This window comes from Pelobates fuscus, chromosome 5, assembly GCF_036172605.1.
Source record: "Pelobates fuscus isolate aPelFus1 chromosome 5, aPelFus1.pri, whole genome shotgun sequence".
NCBI classification, from domain to species: Eukaryota; Metazoa; Chordata; class Amphibia; order Anura; family Pelobatidae; genus Pelobates; species Pelobates fuscus.
Genome location: NC_086321.1, coordinates 208,539,255 through 208,559,716, shown reverse-complemented (window position 1 = coordinate 208,559,716; position 20,462 = coordinate 208,539,255). Strand labels below are relative to the sequence as shown.

Genomic DNA, 20,462 nt, shown 5'->3' with positions numbered 1-20,462 from the left:
TATGGACAGTTGGTGGAGCTGTAGCAAATACACATAGTTATAGAATAAAGTAGAGCATGTCCCTATTTTCATGCGAATCTCTGATCCCAACATGGTTTTATGCTTTGTTAAAGTTCTTTCAGTAAGCACAACTAAAAGTTGCTAGATAACCACCCTACTAAACTATAGTGTTATAGGTAGTATAACAATATTTCCCTTAGTATGTATAATAAAAGTGTGAAAAGGTGTTGTCCGATGCTGCAATAACATGTCATATGAAAATACTGCTGTATTGTTAGAGCAAAGGAAAATACTGTCATACCCATAATTAAATGAGATGAGAATATTGCTATACACTTAGTTATATCAAGTGAGAACCTAAGCCTTACCTTAGTTGGATGCTTGGAGAAGATGAGCATTAAGAGAATGTACATCACAAGTCCACCAAAGGAAATGAGCTGACTGCTTCCCATTCTTGCAGTGTCAAAAATAAGCCAGCATATAATACCAGCAATTAGACCTATCCAGATCACCCTAAGATATAATGTGTTAATAACAAGCAATGTTCACAATTCAGAATTTTATCAATATTAAGCGTAAACAATTCAAATTCAGATCATATGTAATTAGTTGTATAGTTGAAATAGTTTTCGTATTTCTAAATATTAAAAAATAAAATTACATAAATAATTTGGCTCAAATGCCCTGATGTGGTTCCTTATCGAAACCCCTTTCTTTGTAAGCACACAGTTTTTCAAATATAAATAGAACTATCAATTTTTTTACAAATGCAGTGACTTTTATTTATTTGTTTTTACCAGATTTCTCTGTGAAGTTGTTCTCTCTATTTAAGAGTTAGTTTGTTATTCTGGCAACAGTTTAAACGCCATTTGGAGATAAACCAAAACACTTGGGATCAGTTAGGTATATGAGTATTATTAAAGTGTTCTAAAATATTGCTCAGGTATAATTGCTCAGTAAAGTCTTTATGAACAAGGCAACTCTCTTCATTTCTGAATCTACCTCAAGCTGCATCTCAATCGATTTTGGAAAGGACCTTGCTCAAGATTTTAAATAAGGGGACATTCCTCACATCAACATTCACTCTCACATTTGTGGAACAGTCGCCAAGTGCAAGAAATCTGTGAGCTGTTAAGACTTCTCATTACATATGACGTTATGTAACTTGTTTTTTAACATCCAGGTTGAACAGCACAAAATTTATACTTTCACAAAACAATTATTCTTGTGAATAACCACTTGGCAGCACTCAATCTGGACGTTGTTACATTCTGTGAACAATGTCTTGGTTTTGCAGGTCCAAATGGTCCTGTATTGCAGTGACTAGAGTTGCCCCATTCAGTACACGGTGATTGGAACAGTAGTGAATAACAATGACATTGTCAAAGTTTCTGATGAGACCAGGTACAGAGTTCACAGGAATCAACCTGAACATTTTTTTTATATATTATAACATTTTCAATACTCACCATTTTAACCAAAACCATTGCTTCTTCAAAAATCTACCAGCTGGAGAAAAGAATTTTGCAATTTTTCCTTCATATCTGTCCATGAATAAATCCCAGCACACAAAAAAGATGACCAAGACTGTCAGCACAAACAGTGCCAGAGCCCTTCTGAAGTTCAGAACGCAAGCCACGATCACCATCGCCAGGAAACCTGTTAGAGATGTAATTTCCAAGTAATCAACCACATAGATTGCCAGCACTGCATAAAACAGCAGTTCATTTTCAAAGTGAAGCTGAAATATGTAATGAAGCAACATGAAAGTGTATTAAACACATTTGCTATACTCTTACTAGTAGTAAATATCTTTTTACTATTTTGATACTTTTCTACTCGTCTATTACAATTTTATCTTCCATATTTGCATCATGATTTGCTCACGCCAATTCTTTTTCAATGTATTTTTTCTGATCTCACCATGTTATCATTCAGAAGTAACTGACATTTTTCTTATAGTCTGAGTGGGCAAATCATATGATTTCTGGGCAGACAGTGTGAATCCAAATGACACAAACTTCCATCATTAGTAGGGTACCAGTAGTGTAACAGTATGATGCTAAACCTGGATCACACAGTCTCTCCTAGAGCAATAGCGAACAGAGCGCTCCATACCAGCAGGTTCCTATTGATTTCCCACTGCAATTTTACCAATCATTTTACATGAATACAGCTGGGGTTACTAAAATTATTGAAAATAAATTAAAACAGTGTATCCAGGGGCAGAACTACCACACCACATGCTGAGGGGCAGCTTGGGTGACCCATGCACTTAGGTCAACCTGATGGGCAGCTGTCCTCATGGGTCCGGTTGTGTGTTGCGACCATTTAACAGGGCGACAAGGCCCCTCTAATATTGTTAGCCAGCACTGGGAGAAAGTGAGTGCAGGTCACTTCATCCCAGCTAAAAGACATGCAGCCACACAAGTGGGAGAGAAAGATGTGATGAAAAGAGGTGGGAAGAACTGGATCCCAACAGCCCCAGGCAAAAGAAGCCACCCTCCTGCACCTAAAAGGTAGGAAACAGGAGGGTGGCTAAAATATCACAAGCATGTATATCTGTATGTCTGTCTGTGTGTTTCTGTATATCTGTATGTATGTCATTGTGGGTGTCTGTGTATATGCATGTGTGTCATTATGTGAATCTGTGTCTGTGTATCTGCATGTGTGTCTTTGTGTGCCTCTGTGTGTTTGCATGGGAGTCATTGTGGGTTTCTCTGTGACTGTGTATCAACATGTGTCTCTGTGAATATGTTTCTGTGTATCTATATGTGTGTCATTATGTGTCTCTCTGTATCTGCATGTGTGTTATTGTTTGAATCTGTGTGTGTGTGTGTGTGTGTGTGCCTGTGTATCAATATGTGTGCCAGTGTGTGTATATGTGTATCAGTTTGTGTGGCCTCTGCATTCAAATGCCAACAATATATACAAACACACTTCTATATTAAAACAACACCATAATATATAAACACACCCTTGCATTAAAAAAACAACACTACACACAAATGCACGTCTGCATTCAAAACGCCAACACTACATACAAACACAACCATACATCCAAAAGCAAACACCACATATGAGTGCACCACTGCTTTCAAATAGCAACAGTACATCCAATTGCATTCAAATGCCAACACTACACACAAATACACGCCTACATTAACACATACATAGTCAATACAAAAACAAGCTTACAATGAAACACACAAACACTTTGCAGACCTAAATACAACCCTGCAAGGATGGGCAAATTGTAGATTTCCATCTGGCAAAACATTGTGGGACTTGAATGACACAGAATGATCTACTTTTTGGCTACCCTTGTGACAGATACCCCCAAAAATTGCACAAGTGACCAATCTATGATAGGTTTGTCACTGAGCGTGTCTTACATTTTCTATTCATTAACAGATACACAGTGTGGAAGAGTACCTTTTGCAGAGTCATCTCTGCTTATGTGAAGAGCATATCATTTTAGTAGAAATCTGTATGATTCCTATATTTTTCTGTATATTGTGCTTCCTACCTTGTTGCTAATCTTACTACTGAGCTCACTCCATGCAATTCTTCTGTGTCCTACATTCAGAGGCGGCTCTCTAATTAGGCGGTTTAGGCGGCCGCCTAAGGCCTCGCGCTAGAAGGGGCCTCGCGGCCGCCTAAACCGTGTAATTAGAGAGCTGCTGCAGGGCGTTCTTTCCAGGAAAAAAATAAAATAAATATTATTTAAATACTTTAATGTCGGCCGTCGGCCGCATCAAGATTGTCGCGGCGCCGGCGATGTTAGAAGATGAAACCCTCTCACATTGGTTTCCCCGTGCAGGAGTGAGTCCCCTCCCCTCCTCCTGCACACTAGCTGGTAATCGGCCAATCCGCGATGCCGATGGTGATGACGTCACGACGTCGGACGTCACGACGTAACCCCTCCCTGCATCCCTCGCCTGCGGTACCGAGAAGAGTAGCTGCTGCTGAAGAAGAAAAGAGAGCAGAGGAGAAGAGAGAAAACGGAGATAACTGAACGGAAGGACTCAGGAGAGCAGAGGAAAAGAGAGAAAAGGGTAAGGAGAGCAAAGGAAAATATATTAAAGAAGAAGGGAAGAAGGAGAGAAAAGGAAAATAAATTAAAGGGGAAGGGAAGAAGGAGAGAAAAGGAAAATTAATTAAAGGGGAAGGGAAAAAGGAGAGCAAAGGAAAATAAATTAAAGGGGAAGGGAAGAAGGAGAGAAAAGGAAAATAAATTAAAGGAGAAGGGAAGAAGGAGAGAAAAGGAAAATAAATTAAAGGAGAAGGGAAGAAGGAGAGAAAAGGAAAATAAATTAAAGGGGAAGGGAAGAAGGAGAGAAAAGGAAAATAAATTAAAGGGGAAGGGAAGAAGGAGAGAAAAGGAAAATAAATTAAAGGGGAAGGGGAAAAGGAGAGCAAAGGAAAATAAATTAAAGGGGAAGGGAAGAAGGAGTGAAAAGGAAAATAAATTAAAGGAGAAGGGAAGAAGGAGAGAAAAGGAAAATATATTAAAGGAGAAGGGAAGAAGGAGAGAAAAGGAAAATAAATTAAAGGGGAAGGGAAGAAGGAGAGAAAAGGAAAATAAATTAAAGGGGAAGGGAAAAAGGAGAGCAAAGGAAAATAAATTAAAGGGGAAGGGAAGAAGGAGAGAAAAGGAAAATAAATTAAAGGAGAAGGGAAGAAGGAGAGAAAAGGAAAATATATTAAAGGAGAAGGGAAGAAGGAGAGCAAAGGAAAATAAATTAAAGGAGAAGGGAAGAAGGAGAGCAAAGGAAAATAAATTAAAGGGGAAGGGAAGAAGGAGAGAAAAGGAAAATAAATTAAAGGGGAAGGGAAGAAGGAGAGAAAAGGAAAATAAATTAAAGGGGAAGGGAAGAAGGAGAGAAAAGGAAAATAAATTAAAGGGGAAGGGAAAAAGGAGAGCAAAGGAAAATAAATTAAAGGGGAAGGGAAGAAGGAGAGAAAAGGAAAATAAATTAAAGGAGAAGGGAAGAAGGAGAGAAAAGGAAAATATATTAAAGGAGAAGGGAAGAAGGAGAGCAAAGGAAAATAAATTAAAGGGGAAGGGAAAAAGGAGAGCAAAGGAAAATAAATTAAAGGGGAAGGGAAGAAGGAGAGAAAAGGAAAATAAATTAAAGGAGAAGGGAAGAAGGAGAGAAAAGGAAAATATATTAAAGGAGAAGGGAAGAAGGAGAGCAAAGGAAAATAAATTAAAGGAGAAGGGAAGAAGGAGAGCAAAGGAAAATAAATTAAAGGGGAAGGGAAAAAGGAGAGAAAAGGAAAATAAATTAAAGGAGAAGGGAAGAAGGAGAGCAAAGGAAAATAAATTAAAGGGGAAGGGAAAAAGGAGAGCAAAGGAAAATAAATTGGAAGGGAAAGAGCACATGGAAAATAAAGGGGAAGGGAAAGAGCACATGGAAAATAAAGGGGAAGGGAAAGAGCACATGGAAAATAAATTAAAGGGGAAGGGAAAGAGCACATGGAAAATAAATCAAATGGGAAGGGAAAGAGCACATGGAAAATAAAGGAAAGGTCCCTTTATCCCTGCAGGCATTTTCATGTAAACACTGCCTTTTCAGAGAAATGGCAGTGTTTACATTACAACCGTGGAGCACCTCCAATGACTACTCCTTAGTCTGCCAGTACAGGTACTTTCTGGGTTAGTGCTGCACTGACGTTCAGCACCTGCACGCTCTATTAGGAGATGATAATTAACCATGGCAGTCGCCCCTGACTTGACTCCTTGGCTGACATCAAAATTGAAGATCTTAGCCAATCCAATGGGAAAGCATTGTGATTGACTGAGATCATCAGTTTAGATTATGTTAGCCAATTGGGCGGATCCGGCGCTGGCGGACTTGTGCAGCTCTAGAAATTAGGTAAGTTTTTACTACATTGGGGGGGGGGGGGGGGTTGTCAATACACTGTTGACAACTTTATTTCAGTTTTAGGAGACATCAACAAGAATAACTAAGTAGTCAGCCACAAACCTTTTATATATACCCAATGTTTGTGTATAGGTATTTTGTAGAATAATTTAATAACAAAAATAAGTTTGTGAATAGTGAGATTATAAGGTTTATTAATGTTTGCCTTAAAATATGCAATTTATACAGTTAATTTTAATATCGCCTGCTTATTATTTTTATTTTAAGCGCGCGTGGGGGGGGGGGGGGTGGGCCTCATATTTGATTTTCGCCTAAGGCCTCCAAAAGTCTAGAGCCGCCTCTGCCTACATTTGCATTAGCTATGAAAATTCTAATAATGATTTAAAAGATAAAAGCAAACAAACAGTTTGTGGGTTATGCATAACAAGTATCTGCTCTGAAAAGTGTTGCCGACATGGAAAAGGGGAGTAGCCACCTATACAATGTTCCTGCTGCTTCCACTGGTTTCCATGGTGACTGCCCCACTCTTGTACTTTAAAGGACCACTACAGGCACCCAGACCACTTCAGCTCAATTAAGTGGTCTGGGTGCCAGGTCCATCTAAGGTTAACCCTGCCTGCTATAAACATAGCAGTTTCAGAGAAACTGCTATGTTTACATTAGAGTTAATCCAGCCTCTAATGGCTGTCTCATTGACAGCCGCTACAGGCGCTTCCGCGCTTCTCACTGTGATTTTCACAGTGAGAAGATGCCAGCGTCCATAGGAAAGCACTGAGAAATGCTTTCCTATGGAAATGCTTTTCCGGCGGGAGGGGGGCCATGAGCGTGTGGGGGACCTATTAACACTATAGTGCCAGGAAAACTAGTTTGTTTTCCTGGCACTATAGTGGTCCTTTAAACCAATTTTCAGAGCACAGTTCTTTTTATATATAACACTATATTCTTGTCACCAATTGTCCTGATTTTGTGGGACAGTCTTAACTTTAGGGTCCTGTCTTGCCATCCTGTGTAGCGTGAGTGCATCATTAGACAAACTCTCTCTACATGCAGGGTACTAGTACCCTATATGGTTTCCCCTGATTAGTGGGCAAGCCAGCTTGTTTGGAAGGCAGCCTGGTGTACATTCACAACAGACTCCCATTCTGGGCTGGTCCGCCTTCTTGAGGTGCCGCAAGTGATGCCATCCCACCCATTCAGAGCAAGGCAATGTTGGGACCCTTTGTACCCATTGTATCAGAACTGATATCATATTGAATGTATTCCAAAGGAATTTCCACTTCTTGCCACTAAACAAAACTGCCATAATGATCTCACCAAAAAATTAAATCAGCACACATTGGAACACTAACTTACAAAGATTAGAAAGTGTCAAGTAGCAATTGCTTTACCTAGCATTTGAGCTAAATATTTGGTTAACACATAAATGCATACACTCCTTATCCACATATGGTTACTATGAAATATTAATTTTACAGAATGACACATTTGCTGAATTAATAATATTAGAATTTACAATCAGTATTGCGTGCTTACCTGCCACCAAAATGCCAAAGATTACATATCTGATCACAGTTTTGTGTTTCCTGAAGAAGTCACATACTGCTTCATAATGTTTTTCCACAAAGCTGTGTAGACAAATATCAAGGTTGAGACTTTTTGCTATGACTTCAGTAAGCTAAAGGTATCCTAACCCCAGGATCTTCACAACAACTGGATTATTATGATAAAAAAATTGGTGTCTGGGGTTAGGTGTAGCTGTGTGTAAAAATGCATAGTATGTTTTGATGAGAGACAGTTCCACAGTACTTGTTTGTTTCAGTAAGGTACATTCTATAATGCCTAACGTGGAATGAAAAAGAAATAGAGCAGTTAGGCAGATAGTCACTGACTGTATTAGTTATTGTAGATGAGGGAGTATGGAACAACATGCTCTGTGCATATAACATGTACATGTACAGCAAGAGCATTTGCTGCTAGTTTTACGCATGCAGAGCATCTGGGTAATTGTACTTTATTGATTATGTCTAGTTGAAGTTGTTACAATCAGCTTCAGTATCTGCCACTTGCCTGCCTTTCGTCTTTCACTAGTCTTAAAGGGACACTATAGTCACCAAAACAACTATAGCTTAACAAAGCAGTCTTAGTGGTGCTGTGTGTGAGGAGGGAGGGGTGCTGTGTGTGGGAGGGGTGCTGTGTGTGTGGGGCATGCTGTGTGTGAGGGGGTTGCTATGTGTGGGTGGTTGTGTGTAGGGGGGAGTGCTGTGTGTGTGTGTGGGGGGAGGGGTGCTGTGTGTTAGGGGGGTGCTGTGTGTGAGGGGGGTGCTGTGTGTGGGAGGGGTGTTGTGTGTGAGGGGGGTGCTATGTGTGGGGTGGTTGTTGTGTGTAGGGGGGAGTGCTGTGTGTGTGGGGGGGTGCAATATATGGGGGGTGCTGTGTGTTAGGGGGAGGAGTGCTGTGTGTGAGGGGGGTGCTGTGTGTGGGAGAGGTGCTGTGTGTGAGGGGGTGCTGTGTGTGTGAGGGGTGCTGTGTGTGAGGGGGGTGCTGTGTGCGGGACAGGTATTATGTGTGGGGGAGGTGCTATGTGTGGGGCGGTGTGTGTGGGGGAGGAGTGCTGTGGGTGAGGGGAGATGCTGTGTGTGAGGGGGTGCTATGTGTGGGGGGTTGTTGTGTGTGTGTGGGTGGGGGTGCTGTGTGTGTGGGGGGGGGGGGTGCTGTGTGTGTGGGGGTGCAGTGGGGGGAGAGTGCTGTGTGGGAGGAGGAGTGATGTGTGTGTGGGAGGAGGAGTCCTGTGTGTGTGGAGAGTGCTGTTTGTGTAGGAAGAGGGGTGCTGTGTGTGGTTGGGGGGGTGCTGTGTGGGGGGTGGTGTGTTTGTGGGTGGTGCTGTGTGTGTGAGGGGGGGTTGCTGTGTGTGACGGGGGTGCTGTGTGTGGGGGGTGCTGAGTATGTACAAAGTTAATTACAAATGACACATAAACAGCATCAGGCTATAGTGAATCCATGTGATTGCAAGCTGTAAGCTACTACTGACATGAATACTTCTTTACAACTATTAATCCTACTAATAAAATATATCAGATAGGAAATTCAGCCATTTAGGTATCTTTCCGAAATGTATTTTCTAAGCTCTGTCTATCCATCTTGCATTTAAAAGACACATAGGCCAAATAATATTTCTCCTAGCTACATTTCTTAGACACAACCTGTCATGATATAATTGAATTCGTTCAGTAATTCATTAACTTTTTTGGTTCCCATCATTCATTTACTTTGTCTTATGATAAATAAATGTGCAGTACTTGCTACACGCTTTGGCTACTGACATCAAGTAATGTAATCCCTATGTGATTAATTGTGCATACCTTTTCTTTTTAGATAAATCTTCATCAGATTCTGGTTTAAATATATCTTGATGAGGCATACAGTCATCATATATGTCAAACTGCAAAAGAAAGAGATAACTTTTACTGATATGTCTATATCTATTGATTTCTCCATCTGCTAAATAATTTTCACATGTGTTGCTTAGTAGTCCATTTGAATCCACTTAATGTTAGTTAAAATATATTATGTATGTGTATCCTTATTAAATATTTTGGGGATTTTCCCACCAATCACCAAAAATCAGGCACATGGACAGCCGTGTTGCTTTTATAGAAGGCATCCAATGAAGCTACCAGAGATCTTTGTTGAATAAATATTATCACAAAAACCGTCACTTGAGAAATTGCAAATGAAGCATATGCTATGTGTTATATAGAGTTAAATTAGTTCATACTTGGTTCAATTTCAGATGATTATTGTACCAGAATGATTCCTGAGAACCTCTGAGTAGCCTTTGTGCTCCTTTTGGTTATGCTGTAGTCAATGATGGAATTTGGATCTAGTGAAGTTTAATGATGATGCGGCACTTGATTATATAGCAAAATTTTGACTCTGCCTCCCGACTTGTAGGACTCTTTTTCATCAAATGTGCTCAGCCTAATGAGGTGCATGACATCATAAACTTATAAATACATATAGATGGGGAAACATATCTACTTTTAAGAGGCCCAATTCCATCCACTAATGGATATGACAGTCTAAAGCAAATCTAGTGGGTGATGTCGGATAATCTATAGGCATGTACTATGCATATATGAGAGTATATCCAGAAAATGTTGTTGTTTTTCCCAAACACTCCAATTTTGTGATGCTTCTAGTTTATTAGCCTCTCAGCAGCCATATGGAAGAGGAGGGAATAAACTGCAAAATTAACCATGACAGACATATATTTTTCTAACACAATTATCACTAGTCTTAGCACAACAATAGAATGAAATATTTGTTTTAATAAAAACTAGTGGGGGAATTCCTCCCCTGCTCCTGTGGACCAGCATGCATTTGGTAAACGGGAACCTAGAAGACTCGTAACAATGAGCTGATGTAGCTTCTGTTTCTGTTGGGCACCCTTTTCTCCAGATAGCTGCACTATGAATTTTCCAACATTGAAAGTTGCCTACAGGTAAACCACCTGTTGCATTAGAAAGAGTTGACTTTTCTTGAAGTTTATCACCCAAACATTCAGAATAGACATTGCCAAGTCCCGATGGAATTCTACGCATTCCATCAAGAAACACTGATTTTCTCTTACATTACGTGACATTTCTAACACCTGCCCTTCACAGCCGTATTTAAGTCAACCCACTCCTATTTATTGTCACAGTCCATTTTACAATTTGCTCCAAGGTAGAAACCTGTGTCTCTGCTTCAGCACCTTGACCAGTACTTCTTTTGTTGGATTAGGTCACATTTTGTAGAAATAAATAAAGCATTTTTTTATATATTGATTAAGACATCATCCTTCTTCTTGAGAGAATTTGACCTCTGTTTGGTTTTGTTTGTGAAAACAGAACAGAGTCTCTCAGCCAAAGTGCTGGTTCCAAAGAAGGTATGCATGTTGCACTATTTATTTTTTATTATCATGTTAAACCCGGCAACCAGGGCCGGAGTAACATAGGTGCAAATAAAGCTGAAGCTACAGGTCCATGCCCATGGAATTGACCCATTCATTAAAAATAATTAAATAAATAATAATAAAAAATGTACTACTCTTTACATGCTCTTGCTTTGTGCAGAGAAAATTAAGTATGGAGGAATGTATGGAGGAATGTTTGGAGGAATGTAGAGTAACAAAACGTAAGGGGACAGACTGACCATAATTAAGTTAAAGGGACACTATAGTCACCAGAAAAACAACAGCTGATTGTATTTGTTCTGGTGAGTATAATCAGTCCATTCAGTGTTTTTTCCAAGAAAAAGCAGTTAACATTACAGCCTAGGGATACCTCCACTGGCCACTCCTCAGGTGGCTACAAGAGGTGCTTCCTGAGGAGATGCTGATTGGCCAAGGCTGTGGTTGGGCTGGCTCTGCCCCTGATCTATCTCCTTGACAGTCTCAGCAAATCCAATACTTTCCTATGGGAAAGCATTGTGATTGGCTGAGAACATCACTTCTGATGATGTCAGCCAAGCAGGCAGATCAGGGGTAGAGCCAGCACCAGCAGACTGGAATAAAGGTAAGATTTTACAATATTTAAGAGGGCCAGGGGTATTTTTTAACACTACAGAATACATGTTTGTTTTCAAGACCCTATAGTGTTACTTTAAGGTAAAGCTGACTTTGCGCACTTTGCAAATGCTCTTGCTGCTTTGGTCTCTCTAACAGTGTGGCATGTCCCCTTAATTCTACATTTACTATATCTACATTTTTCTCTGACCCAGGCAGCATATCAGGAGCATCTGTCTGCCAATAAGATAAAAAGGAGAGTAGTGGACAAATGAGTGCTGGGGGGAGGTGGGGAGGGGTCAGGGACCTGTTCCCAAATGGTAGAGGAAGTGCATCTTTAGACGAGTTTGCCCCAAGGTCAGGGTTGTCTACATTGTCCACCCTTAGTTGGTCAGCCTGCGTGATTGGCATGTAGTCTGGCCTGCATTCAAGCCAGGCTGATCTTGATCATTTTTTGGCCCTCTTTCTGGGTAATCCACCCCATTGGAGGGTGTCAGTGGTGTGATTCATATCACCCACCTCTTTTTACCTCGCCAACCGAAGTCCTGCATTGCAGGATTCCGATATTAGGGGATATTGGTTTGGTTGAGAGATGAAAGATTAGTATGTGTATTCTTATTTATGTATGCTTTGAGTTTCCCTCCAGAAATACATCCACCAGATGCATGATACTTGGGAGGAATGACTGTTTTAGTGTTTACGGCAGATAAAATTCTGTAATTAGGCCTGTCATAATTGTTTCACAAGGCTCAATGGGTTCTTAATCTGGCCCTGCCAGTAACTACTGAAAAAAACAGGGTCCGATCCACACATTTAAAAAGAATATATAAATATTTTGTTTTTAAAATACATTTTGCTACAAATTTTACATTCCTTGAAAACAACTCTCTTTACCAGTTTAAAGAATTGTTAAAGCCTTCAGAGTCCATAGCATATTAGGACTAATATGATAATAATTAATTGCCTGACACCAGCTCTGAAGTAGTTAAATACAGAGGTGTATCTAATGGATGGAACATCCCATTATTATTACTTGACATGATGTATCATGTGTAATTACCATCCTCTGTTCCTAATAAAAGTTATAACCTAATAAGCCAAACAGTTTTAAGGGAAGGTCTTGTCTTCTTTCGGTAATTTAATTATTACCAATGTGTAAAACAGGTCAGATCAGGGATTACAATAAGTAAGTTAGTGTTCTATATTCCTTATGCTTTATCCTCGTTAAAAACATACTGAAATAAAAACAAAAATGTAAAAGTTAGTCATGTTTTGACTATATTACCGATCTTACCTGACCAATATGCACTACATCTCCATTGTGATTTCTATTTCTGACAGCTTCCTGATCCTTTTCTTCTTTAGGTATTGATTCATCATTCTGTGTAAATATAAATTATAATCAACATACATATTCTTATTTGAACACACAACTGTCCGAAAAAATAAAACAGAACATTCAGCTACATCTGGTGGTTGATTCCCCTTTTAAGACTCGTTATTGAACACCGAGCTTTGTGTGTGTGCAACCTTACTCTCTTATTCAACCTTATTCTCTGCTTGACAACAGTTTCTTTAACTATAAGGCATAGTCTTATTCATGCTGTAAACTAGAATGGTGGTGATTGAAAAAGACTGGAAGGATTTAATCACGTGCATGGTCTAGTGCAGGCATAGGCAACCTTCGGCACTCCAGGTGTTTTGGACTACACCTTCCATGATGCTTTGCCAGGATTATGGGTGTAAGATCATTATGGGGGATGTAGTCCACAACACCTGGAGTGCCGAAGGTTGCCTATCCCTGGTCTAGTGTCTCTTCAATGATGAGATTTTTTTCGTTAAGTATTATTCAAGAGCCTCACCTCTTCTTCCAGCACCACGAAAGCTTAACCAAGTGCAATTGACCAAAAAGAGAGGGCTCCAGATAACATGATAATTATTCTTAATCTAATCAAAAGTGCCAAGGCCAATAAGATTCCTTACATGGTGTTTTTTTTTTTTTTTTCCTTTTGATGCCAAGAAGTCTTCAAGTCAAGTGAGCTAGATGTATTTGTGGAAGACTCTACTGGCATTTGTGTTCAGGGAAACTTTTTATATGGTGTCAAGGCTGTCTGTAGGTACCCTTTGGTGATGATAGAATTTTGGTCTCTTTGCATTACCCTGTAATGATGTCTATACTTCATGTTAGTTTATTCTGTGTACTAGGAAATAGTGAATGTTTTGGCATGTAATCTCAGGAGACCAAGCTAGTTGTAAAATTGGAGGATGCTGATTAAAGGTTCTTGCTGGGTTCTTGTTCCAGGCCCTTGAAATCTGTTAATATTTAAGTAAGAAACATCACATAACCAATTCATAAAGGTAGCAAACAGGATTCAGTTCATTCTCCCCCTTCTATTTTTCATCCCAAACTTTACTTTCCTCACTTTTTATTCATATTCTCTCTCTCTCTCTCTCTCTCTCTCTCTCTCTCTCTCTCTCTCTCTCTCTCTCTCTCTCTCTCTCTCTTTGTTTCAGGACGTAAATATAGTAAATAGAACTGTTCGTCTTCTATAGTAGCAGTGACTAAATCTGATTCATCATAATCTGTCTGTATGACTCATGCCACCCCAAAGCACCTCTGTCTCCACTAAGTAGAGTTTATATGATAATGTCAATTATGTTGTAACAATTGGTTTTCCCAGAAACTTTCACATTAGGACATACTTCTCTTCATGGTCCATAAGAATTGAAAAAAATGTCGTAACAACGTGCATATTCAAAGTAAACAAAAAAATATGTATTATAGAGCACATATATTTAGTATGGTTGCATGAAACACAAACAGGATATTATGAGTATCTCAGTAATGCAAATCAAGCATGTGGCAGCTCATATTTACCCAATCACTGGGTAAAGAAAGCTATGAGACTGCTGAATCTTACATACTATACTATGGATCTCATTCACAAGCCTGTAAAATCAACTCAGCAGAGTAAAATCTTTACAATGTTAGTAAATACTGTTATAGAATTATTAAAACCTTTATTAAATTTCCCCATTAACTCCATTAACTTCATTATATGACAGATCTTCCTAACAGCATTTAGAATATTAGCAAGAGAATGCATTTTCTAGAAGGATATGAGTAACACCGGAATTGTCAAGTTCCTGTAATATGTAACAATGTATGCCATAGTTAGATCATGAGAACTGTACTAATGAAATGTCCATTCACTAAAAAGCCTTGAACCTGACCTCGAATCTAACATCACTAACTACTCAAAATGGCGCCTAAATCCCCCCTCCCATCGAGTAAAGCCTCGTGCTAGCAAGATGGCGCCTGGGCCATCGTGTCCACTCCCGTGTCCAAGATGACGCCACCTCTCGGTGGGAGGACATGTAGCCGGCCACTTAACACTTAAGCCAATTAATAATATTGATGGGTGGGTATTGACATAGCCACTTAACACCTAACCCAATTAATGATGTTTATTTGTTGTTATCTTGATATTCTATGATGATGTAATATTGCTCTTATAAGGGTCTGCGAGCCCGCTTTTTAACCAGATGCCATTAAATTTTCTCGAAGTTCTTTTAACCTGAACTCCGTGTGTCAGTGTGAATTTACTTCTGCGTATACGCAATTTAATCATCTCAGATTTGGACAGGAACAGATAGACATTCAAACTTATTTGTTTGCTTAAAATAATCTATATCAATTTGGCGCATCCAACATGGGGCACCGGGTTATGGCCTTTGGCCGGTAAGCCGTCCTAGAAGACGCTGGACGGAGGAATCCTGGGGGAAGGAAAGGAGACTGATCACCTCCCAGTACACAGTAGAGACTGCTGCAGAGCCTAGCCGGTATGTTCCAGCCCCTTTGATTGACCCGTCCCAGTGTCTGTGACTGCTACCGGGAGGACATCAAAGTCAGGTAATAACTTGCCCGGTGCCTTATTGTTACCCACCTGTTTACCTGCATTTTGCCTATCTGTTGCCTAGGTGTGTTTGTATTGGTCTGTCTTTAGCTTAAGTGCCCGGGTAGAGTGTTTGCTGTTTACCCCTTTTGGACCTGTGGTAGTTTTCCTGGGGGTCCTCTGTTGCCTGTTTACCCCTTTTAGGAGCCACGTGGCTGTGGCTGTAAGGAAAAAGGGGGGTGGACCTGTGGAAGTTTTCCTGGGGGTCTTCTTTTGCCTGTTTACCTCTTTTAGGTGCTGGGTAGCTGCTGCAGTAAGGAAAAAGAGGAGGGGGGAATCTGTGGAGGGGTGTAGACTCACTGCTTCCTGGGGATTCCCCATGGTGTCACTTTGATAGCCTAGCTAGCCTCATTGTACACATTGCTCTGCTTGCAGAGAGGTGGTACCCTCCAGCCTCGAGCGCTGAGGCTGGTGGCATTCCAATTTTATTTGTGGCGCGTGGATTCGGGCAGGCATTGCTGTCTCCATCACCACGTGGTAGTGAGACTTACGGGTGGGTCCGTAGGGACGCTACGGGAGTGAGGGAAATGGTGGTCACGGTTACCGGTCCACTTTAACGGGGGAGGCTTACGGATCTCGGGCCGGTGTTAGCTGTTTTCCCTATCCGCTGGTAGTGAGACTTGAGGAAGTCGTTCTCCGAGCGGAGACACTACGAGGTTGAGGGAGGTGGCTTTGGCCACATGAGTAAAGGAAAGGGATTACTGTTGCATTTATTTGAACTGTGATGCATGCACTGTATTTCAATTGAAATGTTGTCTTAATTGGGAGTCATTCAAACTCCTGTGTCTGTCTCTACTTTCACTTTTTACTTTTACTCTACTTCCTGTGTTATTTACACTTTCCCCTCCTATTTCTCTTTGTGAGAGAAGTGATTGGTCACACACTTCTCACCTCGCTCCAATCCGTGGCTACCTCGGGTAGGCGGAATAAGTGACTAGTCTACGTTTTGGGAAGACGCACGTAGGGACCCACCCTTTACGTGGCAGTCGAGCATTGTAGACATTCTGTTTAATTTTCTTCCTCTATATCTGTGACGCCTTTTATAGGGGGGAATGGGACAGGGGTTAGATAAGCCCAGTAAGGGCTGGTTAGCGTGTGATCTAGTTGAAGACAGACAGGGTGAAGAGATGGTTAAGGGAGTTGAAAAGATTGCTAAAGTGTGTAGAATTGCTGTACCTTCATGTGGTAGATTACAGCCAGAGAGCTGGTGCAGATTACTGACAGAGAAGAAAGGCAAGCTTACAGATAATGGTTTGCTTCGTACAGCAGAAGCCTGGTACAGAGTAGCAAAAGCTATTCAGCAGGAAGGTTGGGTTGAGGAAGAAATTGATCACAAAGGTTTAAAACTGTATGTATATCATAATAATTATGTTGCTGGGGGGGTCCCTCAGCCAGCGCCCCAAAATGGCGCCCAGGGGATGTCCATTCCCAAGGTTCAGTCAGCAATGAGTGACATTCAGCTGACCATGTTCCCCACCCCTAACTCTCCCAATACCCATCCCATCATCGCCCCTGTTTACCCAGTCCTGAATTCTGATGGATCTCTATTCTCCCCCCCATCATCCCTACAACTACCATCACCCTCATCCATCCCTGCACTAACTTCCCTGCCTAATCCAGCTATTCCATCCGTCATTCCTTCTCTACGCTCTCTCTCCGTCAATAATCCTACCCTCCCACTTGCATCCACCCAGTCCACTAACCCCTCCTCACTTGCTATTACCCATCCTACTACACCCGCTTCGGTCCCTCCTACTACACCTGCCTCTGCTAATCTCTCTCTGTCTTCCCTTCTGCCTACTCCTCCCGCAGCCCAAGTTCCCACCTCCCCACCTTCACTTCCCTACCCTGGATATCCCACCTCCCTTCCTAATCCTTGCCCAGCTATCCCGCCCTCCCCAGGTTCCGCCTTAGCCCCTGCCCAGATGGCCTGGCCATACCCCTAACCCTACCCCGTGACCCTGTCCTATCAAAACAATCCCTACTTCCTTTCCCTAGCCACACCCCAGGCCCCGTTCACGCCCATCCCGATACAGTCTGCCCCGGAGGTGCCCACATCCAACATGGCCGCCAATACCTCTCTTGACCCTAACGCAGCTTCCTTTCACGCCTCCAATATGGCGGCCCCCAGTAATCCAGCACCCCTAATGCCGGTACTTCCTAATGATTTCTCACCCCGAGCTCATAACCCACTGGCCACCCCGGCATCCGGGATCCCATCATATCCCCCGGTCCTGACACCTCAAGCGGCATACGAGGATGAGTATGAAGAGGCTGGCTTTCATGGTTACCAGGGCTCACCGGATGCCATAGAGCCTCAGCCTCGCTGTTCCCTCGATGATCCTTTCGGACATATGGGCCGGGGAGAGCAGGCTCCTCCTAAATATGTTTCTTTTAATCCCACTCAGGCTAGTGCTTTGAGGAAATCACTCCCCGACCCAGAAAAGCAACCAATGCCTTTTTACCGAGGGATAGTTCAGATTCAAAAGACCTATTCCGCCGCATGGCGTGATTTACTAAGCATTTGTGCCATTAAGGCCGGAGATGCATACTGGCCTAGCATAGCCCGCCACCTCAGCACAAATTTGCTTGAGACTGATATTGATTACTCTTCAGGAATAGCATTCTGCAACCAGCTAAAGGACTGGGCTAAGGATAAACTTGCGGATCAGGCTGCTGGCCTTACTGATATTGTACAAGAAAAAGGAGAATCAGTGGAAAGGTTCCATGCAAGACTGTTTCAAGTGTTCACAGATTTGGGATTTGATCTTACTAATAAGATTCATTCTCAAATGCTGTCCGGTGCCTTTGTCCTAGGCATTAAAGACTCTATACGCAAGGGGATCATTGCTGCACGCCCTGAATTTATAGTTGTTCCTCTGGATACATTACTCCAAGTTGCTAGGGGACTAGAATCTGCTCAGACTCCAAGAAAGCCCAACTCAGCTCCCCTTATGGTGTCCCGTCCTGGCACTGTTCCCAGAGCAACCAGACCCGAGGATGGATTCTGCTTCAATTGCAAAGCAAAAGGGCACTTTAAAAATGAGTGCCCAGAACCCAAGAAAGTGATCAAGTCAGCTCCTGCCCCCAAGACCCCAAAAGCCACTTGTTGAGGAGCCAGAAGATTAGGAAATTGGCAAGCCTGTGTCATTAACCCCTGTCATGGCAGTGTCTTCAGGGGATCAAGGGGGACCACTTGCCACTGTGACCCTACCCATTGCAGGACAACCTACTACATTTCTTGTTGACACAGGTGCAGCCCGAAGTGTTCTACGAGAACAAGACCTGCCAGACCCATCATTTCTGTCAAAAATTGATGTCTCTTGTGTAGGAGTGGATGGCCTACCAAGACAAAGTCCTTTAACAACTCCATTACGGGTTGGCAACTATCCTAGCTTGCTTGCTCGTTTTGTGGTGTCCTCCACATGCCCCATTAACCTGTTAGGCGCTGATGTCCTTTCACGCCTGCAGGCATCTATCATCTTCACTCCAGATGGACAAGTAGAATTATCTACCCCTCTATCTGTTTCTGACACCTCAGCCTTGTGCTCCCTGCCTCTGATGCTCCATTTAGAACAACCCCATGGGGATGCAAAGGAACTGAGGTCTAATTTCCCTGATTCACTAAAGACAGATGTTCCTGCAAAACTGTGGTCCTCAGGCCCAGAGGACATAGGTCACCTAAAAGTCCCACCTGTGATGGTAAAACTCATTCCAGGAGCAAAGTTACCAAGGAAATCACAGTACCCTTTGAAACCAGCACAAGCTGCAGCTATCACAATTCAAATCCAAGCACTCCTGGAGAAGGGTGCTCTTGTCAAATGTGAATCACCATGCAACACCCTATTGTTTCCTGTGAAGAAAAAGACACCCAAAGGAGAACCAGAGAAGTACAGAATGGTCCAGGATCTCCGTGCAGTGAATGAAGCAACAGTCCTGGACACCCCTATTGTGCCAAACCCACACACTCTGCTCTGGAGTTCCACCTTCCGCAAAGTACTTCACAGTCATTGATCTGGCCAATGCCTTCTTCAGTGTACCCCTGGATCCAGTCTGTCAATACCTGTTTGCCTTCACACATGAAAAACAACAGTATACATGGACTGTCATGCCCCAAGGGGCACAAAATTCTCCAAGTCAATTTGCAAAGGCCATGTGTTCTATTCTTGATCCATGGCAATCTGACCATCCAGAGGTTGTCTTGCTTCAGTATGTGGATGATTTGCTGCTCTGTGGAGATGACATACCCACAACAGAAGAATGCTCAATTAATCTCCTTTGCTATTTAGCAGAACAAGGATGTAAAGCTTCACGTCTCAAGCTTCAATTCTGTCAACCTACTGTTATCTTCCTTGGCCATTGCCTATCTCAGGGTACTAGACATCTCACCCGTGACAGAGTTAGAGCAGTACTGGATATTCCACCTCCAAGGACTTCAAAGTCTCTACATGCCTTTCTAGGCCTCATTTCTTATTGCCGTGCCTGGATCCCAGAAGCTTCTCTGCTCATGCAACCACTCTATGATACCCTCAAATCAGACCCATTCTGCTTGACCATGGAAGCCCATGACAACTTCTGCACTCTAAAACGTGCTATTGCATCTGCTCCTACCCTTGGCCTACAGGACTATACCAAACCCTTCAAGTTATTTGTCTCTGAAAGACAGGGCCATGCTACAGGAGTTCTTACCCAAGCACATGAATCTAGAGGACGACAAAGGCCTATTGGATTTTTCTCCTGCCAACTGGATCTTGTGGCCAGAGGAACCCCTTCTTGTCTTCGGGACATTTTTGCAGCCAGAGAACTAATTGAAAGAACTGCAGACCTGGTCCTTGGCCACCCTCTAGTTGTTTTGGCCCCTCATGACATTTCTGCCATCATCAACCAAGTACAACTCAAGCATGTCTCTCCAGCCAGACACCTCCGTCTTCAATGTCATCTTCTGTTACCTGACAACATCACCCTACAAAGATGTCAGGTTCTCAATCCGTCCACCCTTCTCCCACTTCCTGAGGGGGGTATCTACTATGGGTTTATCATGGATGAAACCTATATTTTTCTTCTTACTGG

The 20,462-nt window shown here is 42.1% G+C and overlaps 1 protein-coding gene across 1 annotated transcript in view; it reads right to left on the bottom strand.

The window, feature by feature from the left end:
- Nucleotides 1–20,462, bottom strand: part of SLC28A3 (solute carrier family 28 member 3) — a 77,967-nt gene that overhangs the window by 41,403 nt on the left and 16,102 nt on the right. The window contains exons 2-6 of the mRNA XM_063454990.1: nucleotides 12,731–12,817; nucleotides 9,251–9,330; nucleotides 7,425–7,516; nucleotides 1,470–1,659; nucleotides 369–513 (exon numbers count right to left, since the gene is read on the bottom strand). Coding sequence (XP_063311060.1) covers nucleotides 369–513; nucleotides 1,470–1,659; nucleotides 7,425–7,516; nucleotides 9,251–9,330; nucleotides 12,731–12,817 — 594 coding nt within the window. The remainder of the gene's footprint in view (nucleotides 1–368; nucleotides 514–1,469; nucleotides 1,660–7,424; nucleotides 7,517–9,250; nucleotides 9,331–12,730; nucleotides 12,818–20,462) is intronic.